The sequence below is a fragment of the Rhinoderma darwinii genome, chromosome 1, assembly GCF_050947455.1.
Source record: "Rhinoderma darwinii isolate aRhiDar2 chromosome 1, aRhiDar2.hap1, whole genome shotgun sequence".
In the NCBI taxonomy this organism is placed as follows: domain Eukaryota; kingdom Metazoa; phylum Chordata; class Amphibia; order Anura; family Rhinodermatidae; genus Rhinoderma; species Rhinoderma darwinii.
Genome location: NC_134687.1, coordinates 576520606 through 576538293, shown reverse-complemented (window position 1 = coordinate 576538293; position 17688 = coordinate 576520606). Strand labels below are relative to the sequence as shown.

The window sequence follows — 17688 nt, the reverse complement described above, 5'->3', positions numbered from 1 at the left end:
ACGCGTCGCTGTCAAAAGACGGTGCGTAAAAAGACGCCCGCGTCAAAGAAGTGCATGTCACTTCTTTGGACGTTTTTGGAGCCGTTTTTCATTGACTCTACTCAACAACAGCTCCAATTACGTCCGTAATGGACGCCGCGAAAAACGCGAGTACTTGCAAAAACTTCTGAAATTCAGGAGTTGTTTTCACCTGAAAACAGCTCTGTAATTTCAGACGTAATTTGTAAAGACGTGTGAACATACCCTAAGGGCGGGTTCACACATGGCGGAATTTCACTTAAATTCCGCTGCGGACACTCCGCAGCGTTAATCCGCAGCGGAGCCGTTTCTCCATTGACTTTCACTTTAATTTAGCAGTGTTCGTTTACACGATGCGTACAATTCCGCTGCGGAGCATAGGCTGCGGAGCGGAATTTGGTGTCCGCAGCATGCTCTGTCTGTTGCGGAGCAGTGGCGGACTGGTTGCGGACTCATGGCGGAATTTCTCCATTGACTTCAATGGAGAGTCAAAATTCCGCAATGAAGTCCGCAGATCTTATGTGTGCTGCGGAGCGTATTGTTTTTACTACCATGACATTTCTTCATTCTGGCTGGACCTATGTATTTCTAGGTCTACAGCCAGACTGAGGAAGTCAATGGGGCTCCCGTAATGACGGGAGCGTTGCTAGGAGACGTCTGTAAATAGTCACTGTCCAGGGTGCTGAAAGAGTTACGCGATCGGCAGTAACTGTTTCTGCACCCGGGACAGTGACTACCGATCTCAATATACATGTATCTGTAAAAAAAAATATAAGTTCATACTTACCGAGAACTCCCTGCGTCTGTCTCCAGTCCGGCCTCCCAGGATGACGTTTCAGTGTAAGTGACGGCTGCAGCCAATCACAGGCCAAGCACAGGCTGCAGCGGTCACATGGACTGGAGCGTCATCCAGGGAGGTCGGGCCGGATGCCGAAAGAGGGACGCGTCACCAAGACAACGGCCGGTAAGTATGAATTTCTTTGACTTTCACTAGGGAAAGTGCTGTCCCTTCTCTCTATCCTGCACTGAATAGGGAGAAGAGAAGCACTTTTCCTGCAGTCCGCAGCGGCCAGTCCGCATCAATTTTCTGCACATTTTGTGCAGATCCGCTGCAGAATCTGCAACGCAGATTCTGTGCGGCATTGATGCGGACAGTTGCGGAGGAATTCCGCCATGTGTGGTCATGCCCTAACACTGTGTGCTCTCTACTTGATCTTCATTGGGTGACCAGATGTAGCCAAAACCTAGCAACAAGAATCTTGTGGAAAGCCATAGCCCTGTGTGGTATCAGTAAAAAAGCCATTTTTATTTTACTTTAAAATTTTGGTTGGTATTGTTTGTAGGTGCTGGTGTTTATCCTGTGGATGATCTCCTCAGACAAACTGTTTTTCATTCCCATTCCTATGCTGCTGGTGCCAAAATATGTTCAGTCCAAAAGTTCAGGGAAGGCGGCCATCACAGCCTTGGGCACAAACTTAGTGCTAAGTGTGGTTCCAGTATTAGGAAACATCAGATGATTGTAATGATGGTTTAAAAATATTGGAAGACTGGACTTCTACGTGCGGATATCCCCATAACCACAATTACCACACGGGTCATGGGGTTAATGTGAGCATACTGGACTGCTATGTACCACAGACCTCTAAGACAGAAGAGGTCTATATATAGGTCCCATATATTGAGGCTCTGCATCACGTATATCCCACTCTCTCTAAATGACCCCCATTATGGTCAGTGCACGGAGTATATAAAATATAGAATAATGCACTGCCAGGCCTTATTCAGACAACCGTATTTTACGTCCGTGTGCTGTCCCTTTTTCACGCGTCATTTGCTAAAGAACTGATGAGAAAATTGGGTTTATTAAAACCCTTTCACTTGAATTGCACTTTGTTGCGGAAATTTGGTGCGGACACCAGAACAAATACACGATGGTGTGAACCCAGCCTAAATTTCTGTCAGTCACCCAATCCAGATGAAAGACGTAGCATCCATATTATGTCTAGTAATCCCATAATACCAATGTCGGAAACAGAAACCATAGAAGTAAATCCATAAAACAATAGGACAAAATCTGCACGGAGATTGTATGCTCGGTGTGGGTTTCCTCCGGCTTTCTTCCCACACTCCAAAAACATACTGATAAGTTCATTTGCAATTTAGACTGTGAGCCCCAATAGAGACAGGGACAATCAATATACAGCGCTGCGGAATATGTTGGAGCTATAGAAATGTATAAAACAAATTCATGATATAAAACCTCCTGGCTATTCTCTTCTTACATGTAGAAATCCCGATCTTTGTCTTCGGCATATGTTTAGAGGAATAACTGCTTTGGTCCAGGGGATAGTTAGACAAGAAGACATGATTTTCACATTATTGTCTATTTTTAAACTGTTCTGCCATGCTGGATCTTCTCAACATCATCATGAAAGACAACAGAGAAATTGCTGTCTCCAGTCTCCAGTGATTTGCTTATCGGGATTTTAGCGTACTTTGCCAAATGACGTCTGTTTTGTCCACAGTTTTCATTGGTAAATGAGTTTGTATTTTTGGAAAACGTTCCGCTACGATTAGGAACAGTCTCTACTTTGTCTAATGCCGGACAGGTGTGTTTTAGTAAATGTGTGTTTGCTCTTTTGTAAAGCGGATCAGTTAGAAATGTAGTGTATTTCCCTGTCTGAGGACAGCAACATTTAGTGACAGACAGGCTGATTTCAGCGCTGTCACTTATTAGTTATTGAGTTTTTAGAACTAAGGCTATGTTCACACGCTGGGTCAAAAAACGGCTGAAAATCAGAGAGCTGTTTTCAGAGAAAACAGCCTCTAATTTTCTGCCGTTTTTAGGGTATGTGCACACAGAAAATCCAAAAAACGTCTGAAAATACGGAGCTGTTTTTTACAGCCGTTTTTGGAGCTGTTTTTCTATAGAGTCAATGAAACACGGTTCCAAAAACAGCTCAAGAAGTAACATGCACTTCTTTTTCGCGGGCGTTTTTTAACAAAACACCCCATCGGAACAGAACGCCATTTTTCCCGTTGAAATCAATGGGCAGATGTTTGGAGGCGTTCTACTTCCTATTTTTCATCCGTTTTTCGTCCATTTACGGCCCGAAAAACGGCCAAAAATAAGCCAAGTGAACATACCCTGATACTTGCGGCCCCAAGTACAGATATAGCAATCCTTATCTTGACTCTGATAACTGGCTGCAACGTAATATCACAAAACAAAAGCCAGTAAAAAGCTCAGTTCACACGTTGCGTAAATACTGCGGATATAACAGAATTCATTAAGGAAAATCCACAGCAAATACAGTAGCAGCAAAGTGGATGAGATAAAACAAAACTCATCCACACGCTGTGTAAATACTGAGTAGAAAAAACGCTCAGAAATTGACCTGCGGTGCAGAATTTTATTCCGCAGCATGTCAATTGTATTTGCGTAAACGCTGCTTATTTGTTGCGGGTTTTCCCCATTGAATTCAATGGGAGGTAAAACCCACAACAAATAGCAGTTGTTGCGTTTTTTGGCGGCGGGTTCGCAGCAATTCCGCCTCCAAAAACACAACTCGGAAAAAAAATCTTCTACTTACCCAGAAGTCTGTGTTTCTTCGTCCAGGCTGGCCTCCTGGGATGACATTTCGTCCCATGTGACCACTGCAGACAATCACAGGCTGTAGTGGTGGTCACATGGGATGAAACATCATCCCAAGAGGCCGGCCTGGATGACATCACAGAGCTGGTCTCCTGGGATGACGTTTCATCCCATGTGACCGCCACTGCAGCCAATCACAGGCTGCAGCGGTCTCCTGGGATGAAACATCTGAGCAGTTGGCCGCATGAAGGGCGCTAGCTATTAGAATACCTGTATTGTTGAATAAGAGCCGTATGCTGCTAGGGTAGGACGGCTGGCCGCGTACGTAGAAAGAGCGCTCTCTACGCAGCCAGCCTCTCTACCATAGCGCCAAAGCAGCATACAGCTCCTATTCAACTATACAGCAGTGGAATAAAAAGTGATCAAAAAGTCGCATGTACCACAAAATGGTACCAACAAAAAATACAGCTCGTCCCGCAAAAAATAAGCCCTCACATCGCTCAATTGACAGAAAAATAAAAGTTAGGGCTCTCAGAATATGGCAACACAAAACTATTTTTTTTATCAAATAGTTTTTTTTTAAATAAAAGTGGTATAATCGTATCAACCCATAGAATAAAGTGAACATGCTGTTTTTACCGCTTCATGGACGCTATAGAAACAAAGCCCCCAAATATTGCCTTATCACTGTTTTTTGCCCATTTCACCCCACAAATATTTTTTACATTATGCGGTACAATAAATTGTGCCATGAAAAACTACAACTAGTCCCGCAAAAAACAAGCCCTCATACGGCTATGTGAACGAAAAAATATAAGTTAGGGCTTTTGCAATGTGGGGAGGAAAAAACGAAGATTGGCCGTGTGAATAGTTAAATGCATGCATTTTTTATGCTTTTCTGGACACGTTTTTTGAGTATATATTTTTTTGCTGTTTTTTCTTTAGCCGTTATTTTAAATTCAACAGATGCAGAAACCGCGTCAAAAACCACTCCAAAGAAACTGTGCAATTTACTTTGCACCTCCTTTTGATTTTAATGGTGGTTCATAGGCGGAAACCGCTCCAAGATAGGGCATGACTCTTTTTTTTGCCGCAAGTCGACAAGAAACACCTGGAAAAAGCGTCTCTACCTCCCATTGAAATCAATGGAGGGAGAACTAAGGCGTTTTTTCCGACTGATTCAGACGCGGTTTCCGTTTCAAAATCAGAAATCAATAAACGCTGTGGGAACAGGGCTTAACAGTGCAGCTTTCTCGTCTTACACTGCTCTGTGAAAATAAAAGCTGCTCTGTGATTGGTTGCTATTGGCAAAAAGACCAGTTTTACTTTTAGACAATTTTGATAACGGAGGGCCATTGTATTTAAATTCCTCACCATTTTCAAGATCTTGGTTTACGTTCAGTGAATGAAAACATTCTCATTTACGAGATACTCAAACAGATTACGTTCTGCTCACAGGTGAGAGTTGACAACAATTGTATACAATATAGTCAATGCTCCATAAGGCTTCGTTCACATCTGCGTCGGGACTCCGTTCATGGGTTCCATCGGAGCTTTCTGTCAGGGGAACCCACAAACGGAATCCAAACTGAAACAAAGGGAAACCATAGGTTTCCGTTTGCATCAGCACTGACTTCAATTGTGACGGATCCGGTGCAAATGGTTTCCGTTCATCATGGTTGTGTAACGATTCCATCATTTTGACGGAATCAATACCGTAGTCGACTGCGCTATTCATTCCGTCGGAACCCTGACACAACAGTGACAAACAGAAACCATTTGCACCGGATCCGTCACCATTGACATCACGAGAAGCCCGAGCAGATGTGAACGAAGCTGCGTCTGATTTATTTGAATGTGCTCGCTGATGTCTATCAGTTAGGCCTGATTCACGCGAATGTGTTAAACGTCCGTGGGACGGCTGTTGAAACAGCGGCCGTCCCACGGACCTATGTAATTCAATGTGGCCGTTCACACAGCCGTTGTTTCAACAGACCGTGTGAAGGGTCCGTGGGAAAATAGGACATGTCCGTTCTTTTCACGCATCACTCCATAGACTCTCCACTATGGCGGATGCGTCACATCGCGTCCCGCAGCGCTGAGCACGGATGCACCTCGGACGTGAAAAACTGCAGTTTTTCACGTCCGAGATGCGCAGCGTTCGTGTGAATCAGGCATTAAACAAGTTGCTGTTCCCAGGCTCGTTGATGTGAGAGACTTCTGATTTCTACCTCATAGACATAACACACATTCCAAAAAGAATTTACAAGGCTAGAAAACATTTCGTATCCTTCCCGGAATAGAAGAAAATAAAATCTAAATAAAACAAACACTTAGCTGGTATTCTTAAATTAACTGCTTCACTGCCGGATCTAAATCTTGAAAAGTTTTTATTTGCAGACTAAAATATTTATTGGTATGATTATGTGTGCAAAGCATTACATGCGATAAAATATAACATTAAGCGCATGTTCACACGCGGCGGAATTGCTGTGGAATTCCGCTGAGGACAGTCCGCAGTGGAATTCTCCAGCGGCCGTTTTTTACATTTGTTTCAATACATTTTTAGGCAAGTTAGTTCAGACGTTGCGGAAAACTCCGCTGTGGGCCATAGGCTGTGGTGCAGAATTTTCCCTCCGCGGCATGCACTGTCTGTTGTGGAGAAGCAGCGGAATTTCACTGCGGATTTCAGCCTTTGCAATGCAAAAACTGAAATCGGTGGCAAGTCCGCTGTGATATCTGCAACGTCTAAATTACCTGTCAAATTTGCAAATGCTGGTGCAGATTCGTTGCATAAATGCCCCAAATTAGCACCAACATTTGCAGCGGAAAACTCCGCCACGTCTGGCTGTGCCTTTAGAAGAAAATAACGCACAATGAAAAGATATTTTTATAGGAAATTAACCTAATGATTGCATAAGGCCTTGTTCACACGGAGGAATTAGCAGCCAGAACAAAATCTGATTCAATATTCCTGCCTGCACTTTCTTGCAGAGGTTTTCGTAGCATTTTTCCGTGGGCGAAAAACGCTTTTTCTGCCTCCCGTTAATTTCAATGGGAGGTCAAAGGCGGAACCACGGCAAGAAATGACATGCTGGTTTTTTTTTCCTGGGAGGAGGTTTTGGCCTTTTTTGGCTCTGATTCCAACACGGTTTCCTAACAGTATTATGAGGTTTTAGGCCTCCTGCACACGCTGCAGATTTTGTTGCAAATATTGTGCTTGCTGCAGAAACAACCCCAATAAGAATAATGGAACAAATTTTTAGTCACAGAAATATCTGCATTCAAATCTGCAGCGTGTGCAGGGGCCTTAAGGTCCTCTTACACCGGCCCATTTTGGCCAATGCAACGAGCGCCGATCAACGAGACAGATCGGCGCTGGTTTGCTCCTGCCACACAGAGCTATGGATGGGGACGAGCGGTCATTACTTCAATCACTCATCCCCATACATTATTATCAAGTTGGCAGCACATCTACCTGTTTACACAGAGAGATGTGCTGCCAACAACAATAATGTTTTACTTTTTTAAAACGATACGATCAGCAGATGAACGAGCCCTGTTCACACAGGGCAATTATCGTCAATGAGCGTTCTATAAACAATCATTTGCCTGATAATTGGCTAGTGTAAAAGGGCCTTTACACTATTTAATGTAGGTTTAACTGATCCAGATCTCAATGTTGAACAATAGAAATTGTCAGGAAGCCACCAACCAATTTGACCTGTATGTTTCCACTAGCATGGAGCTACTGGTCAGGGGGCTGGAAGCCCAATGAATATTAAGAAGTCAATGGGTGTATCTTCTGACAGTCTATCAGCAGGTCTAGGACTCATGGGCACTGCAGTATGCAGCTGGCTGCACGGAGGCATGCAAAGTCCCTGCATTTTGTACTACAGAGCCATGGGCATGTCCTGTGCCGCCTGATGGTGCTCCATGCGCTACTGTAGTACACGGTTATACTCCCGTAGAAGCAGTACTTCTAGGAAAGAATACCTCCATAATACACAATCTGATGGAGCATGCCCCGTGGGAATATCCGACAGCAAATAATTGTATGCCTCCCATATTGTACAGTACAGTACAGCCCCACACAAATCTATCGGTACCATATTACGGCTGTACAATGCCGATTTTGTGTGGAGCCGTAAATATCGCCACGTGCATAAGGCCTGGATATACTACTAGGCCGAAGAATACAGTTAGATACATGACAGCTATAATTTTATTAGATGCCATTTCACCATATTCAGAAAACAACTTCCATTACTACAACATGTTCCAGCAGAGAAAGACAGGTCCTCAAGTACTTGGATAATGTTACTGACATCGATCATTAATCCTAATCCTGCAGTACAAAAATGTCATCAACGGCTCACAAAAAAGTCTTGTGAATTTTTCTTTTACTATTATGGCTGAATGCGACGTTCTGCAGCCGTCTCATTGTGTTCATCTGCTACAGACACATATTTGTGTAACTATTTATAGGGATCGGGAGTCTGTCATTGGACTCCAAGTAAACAGGTCATTCATGTCACAACAACAGGCCTTAAAAAAGATTGTGACTGACCACTTCATGTCACATTGTAAAGCATGAAGGTGGTAGCTCATAGGATTATAATTTGTAATGATCCTCCCTTGTAAAATGAAGATTTTATAATTTGTCATGTCTTGCATGTGACAAGAAATACTCTATTTCCATACATAAGGGCTATGATAGCAATTACATTTTTGTTCATCTAAACTAAAGCTATAAAGCAACTTTTCAAATAGTCATCATCAAAAGTATCCCAACTATTTGTGTATACAGCTCCTATGCAGACCTATGTGTCTCCATGGTTACAGGATCCATTATATAGCACCCACAGAATTCTATACAGGGGCAGACTTGCAGTCGTTTCAGCAGAAATAAAAGAAAAATTCTTTCAGTATTCGGCTGCTTAAGATTGTAAGGGGGCATGTCATGTAGAATTATTGTCTGCTAAGACCACCCACTTGCCCAGCAGAACAATGTACAATAAGGGTCTCCCTCCTCAGACTGATAGTAGTCCTCATCAACCAATGACCACCTCCATCAGTGTGATTGAGGAGGGAAGCTCGGACTATCTACCCTATCACTAGCCAGCATCAGGACGTTCTTTGTGTCAGCTGTGGCACATACAAGGTCTGGCCAGCGTCACGACGTTCTTTGTGTCAGCTGTGGCACATACAAGGTCTGGCCAGCGTCAGGACGTTCTGTGCGGAGCTCAACGCTGTCTGTTAGCCTGCTGCCTCCACCTCCCTTTCTTTTCTTACCCACACCAAAGAAGCTGTCTTCCTCTTGCTAAAGGTAGCATGCCAGTATTTGGCATCCACAGGCAACTGGTGAGTCCAGTCTTTGTCAGGAGCATTTAGTCACTGCCTTGCGCAGCTCAAATTCGCAACAGATTTGGACAGAGTCAGTGACAGTGTCTGACTCCATTACCCAGTATCCGTCTGGCTGATAATACGTGGCTTTTAACACTATAGAGGAGGCTGTACTGCCGTCCAAGGAAATAAGGGAAGGCCTCCTTGACAGAGTTAGAAGGAAGGGTTTAATATGGTCTATGGTTGGCTAAGGCAGTGGGGGTGGGATCTAGCAAAGGGCATGGAGGAGGGGTTTGGGCTTATTTAACATAGCTTCCCAATGCTTTTATTCACTGCACCTGTAGCTATAGAGAAGGCACAATGTTCCCGCCCGCACACCCTTATTTTCTTAATCCCTTCTTTGCTGGGTTACTGAGGGGGTCTCTTGGTTGGCAGGTTCTTTTGGAAAAGATGTGTTGTATGTTTTTGGTGTGACTGTTATCTTGTGTGTTTTGTTTGTCATGGCAAATTGTGGGGGGGAGTCCTTGAAGTTGGTAATTAAAAGTAGTGGGGGGTACGCATCCCCCAAATTTTTTGCACCCTGATAGGGTCTCATTTTTTGTGGTTTAATTCCAGTATAGGAATTATATATGTTTTCATGTTTTTTGATAAATATTGAGATAATTATTCTCATAATTTCAATATTATCATTATGTGTGCATTTTCTTGTTTAGGCAGTGTTGTAAAGCTGGCCTGGCATAACACTATGGGTACTATATGTAGCTGGCACTTTTGGATTGCTGTTATCGTGTGGGCACATTTGTGTGTATGATGCTTTTTTATGGACAAAGATACAGTACATAGCTGATTCACTGGATTAACTGGAAGGGCCAGCTACATAGTAGCACTTTTTGCTAACACCATAATAAATCAGTTACCAAACAATAGCAGGCACATAATGCTGATACAATAATACCAGCTACATATTAGCACCCATAAAATAGTATCAGTCATATAGCAATGCCCATGCCCATAACAAAGTGTCAGACATGCAGCTATGCCCACGAGACTATAATATCAATCCAGTAGTGCCAGCTACATAGTAGTATCCATAATAATGTGCCATTAATAAAGCAGTGTATAAACAATAATGGGCTCATAATGCTCAAACAAAAGCGTCAGCTACGTAGCAGCCCCCATACATAACAGTTGCCAGCAGTTGTCAGGAGAAGTCGTCATGGCGGTCTGGGCTGGATGGAGAAGAAAGGGAAGGAGAACATCCACAATCATAAATGACATCACCTGTAAGTCACTGGATGTTGTAGTTATGTATTCTGTCTGTGGCTGTGTCTGATCAGTGATGTACTCTCTTTTAGGCCCTGTTCACACAGTGCAGATTTGCAGCAGTTTTTGCATGCATTTTTTTAAGCTAAAATCCTTTAGACCGGAATTAGGTCTCAACTACTCTCTGACAACTTTTAAGTTCAAGACAGTAGACTGAAGAGCCCTCAGTATTGAACTCGAGAACATTACTGATCTACGGAGAGGCCTACCAGTAGATAAGAGATCTACTGCTGAGTACCTAGGTTGTAGCCCTGGTCCAAACTTTAAGGCCTCAACAAGACATAGAGACTCATAAGAGCGTAAATATTTTATTTTTTTTTTTGATCACTATTTATTACTATCTAATATTTTTTGAATGGAGATAGCCATTGAAACCATATTTATAATATTATATTTTCACCAAACACTCTGCAAGAGTCCACTAACCAAAAAGTCAACAATCATAAATGCAAACTACAATAAAGGGGATGAAGTCTAAAATATGTTCTTACCAGGCTCCTGAAGAAGGCTTGAGTGAACTGTACACACAATTATAGCTATATAATAAAAATACAACATACAAGAATCTTCAAAAAGTTACATTTATACTATGTTTTATTCAATATTTATAAAGATACTAAATGTGATATTTATATATTCCACATACTTCCTTTTTGCCTTTAAAAGAGTTTTCCATAGGATAGCTCATCAATGTGTGATCGGTGGAGGTCTGTCCCCTGGTACAGACACTGATCAAAAGAATGAAAGGACCACATCACTCTCTGAAAGGACTCACATCACTCCAGTTTCTTCATTGTTTATCTAGCCATAGCTTTATTGGGGCTGAACTGCAGTACCAGACAGCGTTGCACGTATGGAGGAGCTGTTGTGTCTGGATAAACATTAAAAGGGTTGCGGCCACAGGAGTCAGTCCCTCAGCAATCACACATGGATCTTCTATCCTAAGCATAGACCATCAGTGATTTTTAGCCCAGAAAACCCCTTTTTAATGCTGCACGACTATAATAAGACATGCTTAATTTAAAGGTACATAATAGGGATAAAAGTAAAAAAAACAAAATAGGTGAAACAAATTATAATGTACCCTTAAAACAAGCTATTTCCTCATTATATCTGGTTCTGAAATAGGTGACAAGTAATATGGTTACCATTATAACTTCCGTAAGGGTGGCCACCCTGTTCACAGACTTTTATATAGGAAAGTTGCATAGTTAAGAACAGATACATTCAGGACTCCAGGAGTCCAGGCAGTTACGTTAGTTGTCAATATCCCAATTCTCCTAGAAACAGATATTTTTCCCAGTGAAATTCAGTGATATGGAAGCAGATACCTGACTGCATAACTACGACTAGCTGCATTTTAGGAAACCTTGATGACACACATCATTCAAGGTGTAATAGTGGCCATATTGGTGGCCACCATGCTTTCCCAGGAACAGATATAACTAAAAAATGGCTTATCAGAATTTGTAACAGCAAAAACAGAAGTGGTGCAAATTATTTATATTTACTGTTGTTTTTTTTAAAATTATTATTTTAGAAGGAAATAGTCTCTTAAAGAGTTTTTGTCATTGGGACCCACTAGATCCCAAGAATGGACCTGCTTTATTTCCAGCTGACAGTGGAGGACAGGTCATACATGTAAGGCCCCATGCACACGAACGTGCTTTTGCGGCCGCAATTCCCCCGAAAATCCATGGGAGAATTGCGGCCCCATTCATTTCTATTTTACGGTCCGTGCACCGTAAAATATTTTACGGTCAGTTTTTACGGTCCGTGCACGGCCCGGGAGCCCGCACCGCAGAAAGAACGGACGTGTCTTATTACGGCCGTCTTCTGTGGTCCCGGCTCATTGAAAATAATAGCATGTCCGCGATTTGCGGGCGGCTCGCGGAGGACAGTCAGTCGGCCGACCTGAAAATCACGGCCGTGCACATGGCTACGGTCGTGTGCATGAGCCCTAAGTCATACATGATTGCTCTCCATTGAAATTAATAGGAGTGGAGACCTTCGATCGTTTTAGTAGATGGGTCTGAAACCAGTCCATTGTCAAGATCCGTGACCGGACCCCGCCAATCAGTAGTTTATGATATGTCTCATCAATAGGTCATATAAGTTATAAAGAAAAACAGGGCTGTTTTTATATAAAATGGGGCCCTGGGGAACAAACAAACTAGGGCCCCATGCTTGCAATTTTGAGGCAGTTTTCATAATTTCAGCCCACATAATAAAGCCAAACTGCCATATAGTGGCAATATGATACTACAGTGAGAAAATTATATGCAGTATCCAAATAATACTCTCTTAAGGAGACTTATATTACTGCCATATAGTGCCCACAAAATACTGCCATATAGTGCCCACAAAATACTGTCATATAGTACCCACATAATACTGCCATATAGTACCCACATAATACTGCCATATAGTACCCACATAATACTGCAATTCAATTCACAAATAATACCACATACACCTCATAATACTGGGTTGATTTAGTTTGCTGCTGTTTTCCGTCCTTGATGCCCCATATTAACTTGGGGCCCTGGGCATTTGACCAGTTTCCAACCCATAAGATCAACCCTGATGTAAAACCTGCTTTAACTACCAAGCACAAAAAAAAATCCATTGCAACTACAGATTTAGTTCAATGTCAAATATACATTATATAAGATAAGATGTGCTCGGTTTGCAGAGGTTGTATTACATACAGATAGAAACTTGTGTCGGATTAAGCCTGTCAGTTTACTAAATGCTAATCCATGTGGTACAGACATACAGTAGCAAGTGATTGTAAATGATAACACACATTGACATATGTCTCTTATGATTGGAATATCTGCCCCTTTATATCACATGTCATATTAGCAGATAGCAATAAAAGTTTCAAGATGGAAATATTCCAAAAATACTGTACATATGTAAATAGGACCAGACACTAAACAGAGACACTCGAAGCTACAAGCACAGACGGACGTGAGACACAAAGAAAAGATATGTATAGTTACCTGTAGGATTTCAAAAATCGCATTCTCATTTTTGTTCTGGGGGACAAGCGAAGGCCGGTGGCTGCGGCTGAGTCCCACAGGAAGGCCATGAAAAGGGCAATGTTAATGCCGTGTTGAAAATATGATCCAGATGGTGATATAAATAAATATCCAGGCAGGCATATAGGGGGTACTGTGCAAAGACCACAGAGCCCTCTTGTTGTTTGGGGGGATTTTGCTGGCACTCATGTGCCAGGGTAAAGATGCGGAGGGCTGTAAAAACAGACGAGAGGGGATAACCGGGATTTCCTGCTGAGTGACACCTGCCCTATTAAAGAGCTGTCACACACAGGGTTCTTGCAAAGCAGACACTTCTTTATTGAAGTGGGAATCTCTGTCCAGCTAAATCTGTTTATCTGTTTACAAAAATAGCACTTGGTGAAAACACGGCCCACGTGTGGCAATTTCTTAATAGGATTGCGTGTCGTATTTACAATCACAGTGCACGGAGTTAGTAGAAAGTAGTGCAGCGCTGGCCACAATCAGCCAGATCATCAGTTTTGTTATACTTAATATGGGGCTAAGCTGCAATGCCAGTCACAGCCAATAAACAAGAGTGGCGCTGTTTCTAAAAAAAAAAAAAAAAAAGCAGACCTTTTAATCTAATCTTATAAACCCCTGTAAATGGACATGAAGTCCACTCAAATCCTGTTGGCATTGCTCAGATCAATGGCAAGTTGTTTAGGCTCTGCCCATATGCTGTGGGGCAAACATATGAAAAAAGAGTGTGCCTACGGCATACATTTGACATGTTGATAGCCGGAGAGTTGTTTATTTTTGATGTACTGAATAAAGTCGTAGAGTTGCCGCAAGTTTTGACTTGTTCCACAAACTGGGTCGCAAAATGATTTAAGCTAATTTACTTAAAACTGTGGCGTTTATGGGTGTTCACAGGCAGAACTGCAGCGGTACTGAAAATGTTTTATGATTTGGTATTTAATTGTTGATAATTATTAAGTCACATTTCATGCTACTCAGCAACGCAATATAATGTATGTCACACAGTTTGTGTTTTCACAATGGAAGTCAATAGGCAGACGGATCCAAATATATGGCATTCAGTTGGCAGACGTTTATTGCAGTATATGTATAGCTCAATTTTATGGCCTCAACATGATGTTGTATCCCCGAATCTTGTGTTAGATTTCTAGTACCTGAAGTCTCTAAATAGTGTCAAATGGTCCACCAAGCTTGCAGTCAGAGGGATAGAGTGAGAGAGAGCGAAAGAGAGAGAGAGATAGAGAGAGAGTGAGAGAGCGAGAGAGAGAGCGCGAGAGAGAGAGAGAGAGCGAGACTGCAGCTGCATCCCCCTACTTCCTCTACTTTTTGCTGTATTTCCATAGATAGATTTTTGGGAGTGAGGAGGTTTCTGAACATTTAGGGTCCGTTCACATGGATGTGCTGTGGATGTGCAGCAGATCCCCAAGAGGATTAACCTAATTATCATTAAATTGGGCTAATCTCCTTGCAGAAAACGGGGAAATAAATAACATAATACTTCTGTTCGTAGCTGACTATTTTCAGCAGTGCAGACAAAAATCTGTGCACAAAATTTCTTTAGCATGTAGTTAGTCTTGAGAAAACACCATTCACGTGAATGAGAATATGGATTGTCATTGGATCAGGGGAATCCACGCCGAATCGGACAGGTGAGAACAAAGCCTTACAGATGTACAGGCTGCCTGCTGGAAGTTTCAACTAGTGACAACTAATATATTGTTATTAATGGAATTAATGGTATTGTTCCGAAAAAGCAGCGAGTCTGTACTTTCGCTGGCTGCGTCTGGCTATATATATATATATATATATATATATATATATATATATATATATATATATATATATATAGTAAATATAAACTGTATGTATTGATATGCAAAGAAACACAACGTACAGTACTCTGGTTTTTTACTTGCACCAGCACTCCTCCATTCAGATACTTAAGATGTCAGGGAATAGAGCCACAGACCGCTAGTATTGATCTCCAGGGACAAACCATAGAGAGAGCACTGATCTCTGGCACCAGCCGCCTAGTGCGAGGGATTAAGCCTGAGTGGCGGTTTTCCACTAGAATAATCCATCTGGGAGTGGATTTTAAATTGTTTCTTTATCTTCTCTGGTATTATTAACTTTATTGCAGCATGTAGGAGCTTCTTCTGTATTTTCCAGCTGCAATTATATTTGATTATAAACTAAGCAGAATATAAACATACTTGTTGACAAGGGCATAAGACTTTTTGGGTGACACTAAGGCTTCTGTTTAATATTCTTACAAATGGATAATATTGCTGTATGCCGGTACATGAGAAATCTTCTCTAATCTTCTTAATGGGGATGTCCAGACTGATAAAAAATCAATAACATTTTATCGGAACAATAATCCTGCTAGGGGGTAAGGCTGGATTCACACGAACGTGTTCGGTCCGTGATATACAGTCCGTATGTCGGCTGCATTTCCCGGACCGGACACAGTTCAGGGAGCCGGGCTCCGAGCATCATAGTTATCTATGATGCTAGGTGTCACTGCCTCTCCGCGGAACTACTGTCCCATACTGAAATCCTGTTTTCAGTACGGGACGGTTGTCCCGCAGCGAGGCAGTGACACCTGGCGTCATAGATAACTATGATGCTCGGAGCCCGGCTCCCTGAACTGTGTTCGGTCTGGGAAATGCGGCCGACATACGGACCGTATATAACAGACCAAACATGCACGTGTGTGGGAGGCCTAATATGGATTACTTGAATGCCGACATTGGTTTTCTTCCATTGTTTTTTGGTACTGGCCTTATAGGATGGAGAGGGGGATGGTGAGACCTTATTACCTCTGGGAGTCTGGTGGCTGTCACATTACAGCTCACTGTGTGCTGCCGACTAGCATTATTTTATTGGCAGCATAAACAAGCCGAACAGCTGATCATCGTTCATCGGCTGGTCATTGCCCTGTTTAATATGATTAGGGCCTTTAGGGATAAGAATAGTTGATGTCTTTTGTGGTTTTTATTTGGGACTTGGGTCTTCACCTTGACTAGGGTCTGGCAGGGGCCAACGAGCAAGTTGTTTAAGGATGGGCAAGTCCTCTTCTTGGTGCCCAAAATCGGTGAAAATTTACATGCTACTTTCACAATGGATAGGGTTTAACGTATAATATGTACAGTATATCATTAGATATAGTATATAGGTACCAGATGCTGGTTAGCATGAAGTGGGACGTGAATTGCAGTAAAATCTCAGTCGTAGCACAACCTCAATTGAAAGAAAAGTCACTCATGGAACAACTGACAGTGCAACTGCGATCTTACAGCGTTTCTGTGACTTCATGTTGCTGTGTAGCCTAAAAGTTGTCCTAGATGAAAAGAGTAGTGTTTACGACTGAACAATTTAATGATTTTTTTTTCGATCTTTCTCAGTATACGTTATGAGAGTAACATTTACTTCACAATAATCAGAGGACAATACATATGGCGCAACACAATATGTCCACCAATACACAAATATTTCCATGGGAAAAATCCCTTTTCATGTACAGTATTTCGACTTCCTAATGAACATAACAATCATTGTTGGACTATTCCACCAGAGTACCAGAGGATCCTCTGGAGGGCCCGAACCCTGATACAACAATGGGCCCCTTACGTCCAGCAACCTCTACTTGCCACTAGGGTCAATTTCTTATGGGTTTATTCGCAAATAACCTATTAGACTGAAATTACGTCTGTGTGCAATGATAAATAGTGGACATGCACATGTAAATGGGGAGTAGGCCTCAAAATAATTTTTACACGGAATCTCAGTCCCACACTAATCCCAATGGCTAGATAAATTAAACACTCATCAGATCAGGGTGAGAATCTTTCAGCTTTGGCCATTTTTAAGCAACCATCTGTTCCCAGGACAACATTTTAAAAATGATGGTGTATATGGAGTAATATCTGTTGCCCTCCAGTTGTGCCCCTCTGCCCTGGATCCACCGTTTTAGGGTCCCCTCTGTGCTGTCCCAAAATGGCTGAAGCACATCTTAGAGTATGAGTCTAAGACACTCCCATTGTTCGCAGATTGGCCAGAGCTGCTCACGTGAGCAGTTCCGTCCAATCCATGAACAGAGGGAGTGTCTTAGACTCTGAGAAGCGCTGCGGACATTTTGAAACAACACAAAGGGGACCCTGAAGTGACAGACCCATAGCAGAGGGGGTCAACTGGAGGGCACCTGGTAATATTACTCCATATACTTCATATACTTCATCATGTTTATAATTTTGTCTTGAGACCGAAGGGTCGCTTTAAGTATCAATGCACACGATGCGTACTACAAGTTTTTGCCCCACATATTTGAGTGCGGCAAAACCGCAGCATAATACAGTA

General features: G+C 42.3%; 1 protein-coding gene across 3 annotated transcripts in view; it reads right to left on the bottom strand.

The window, feature by feature from the left end:
• Positions 1–17688, bottom strand: part of PDE4D (phosphodiesterase 4D) — an 825997-nt gene that overhangs the window by 326374 nt on the left and 481935 nt on the right. Inside the window, exon 1 of one of the 3 annotated variants that reach the window (XM_075839375.1) lies at positions 3612–3692. The exons of the other annotated variants lie outside the window; for them this stretch is intronic. Within the exon in view, the coding sequence (XP_075695490.1) occupies positions 3612–3658 (47 nt within the window). The 5' untranslated portion in view covers positions 3659–3692. Of the gene's footprint in view, positions 1–3611; positions 3693–17688 lie in introns of those variants that run through there. 3 annotated transcript variants of the gene reach the window in all.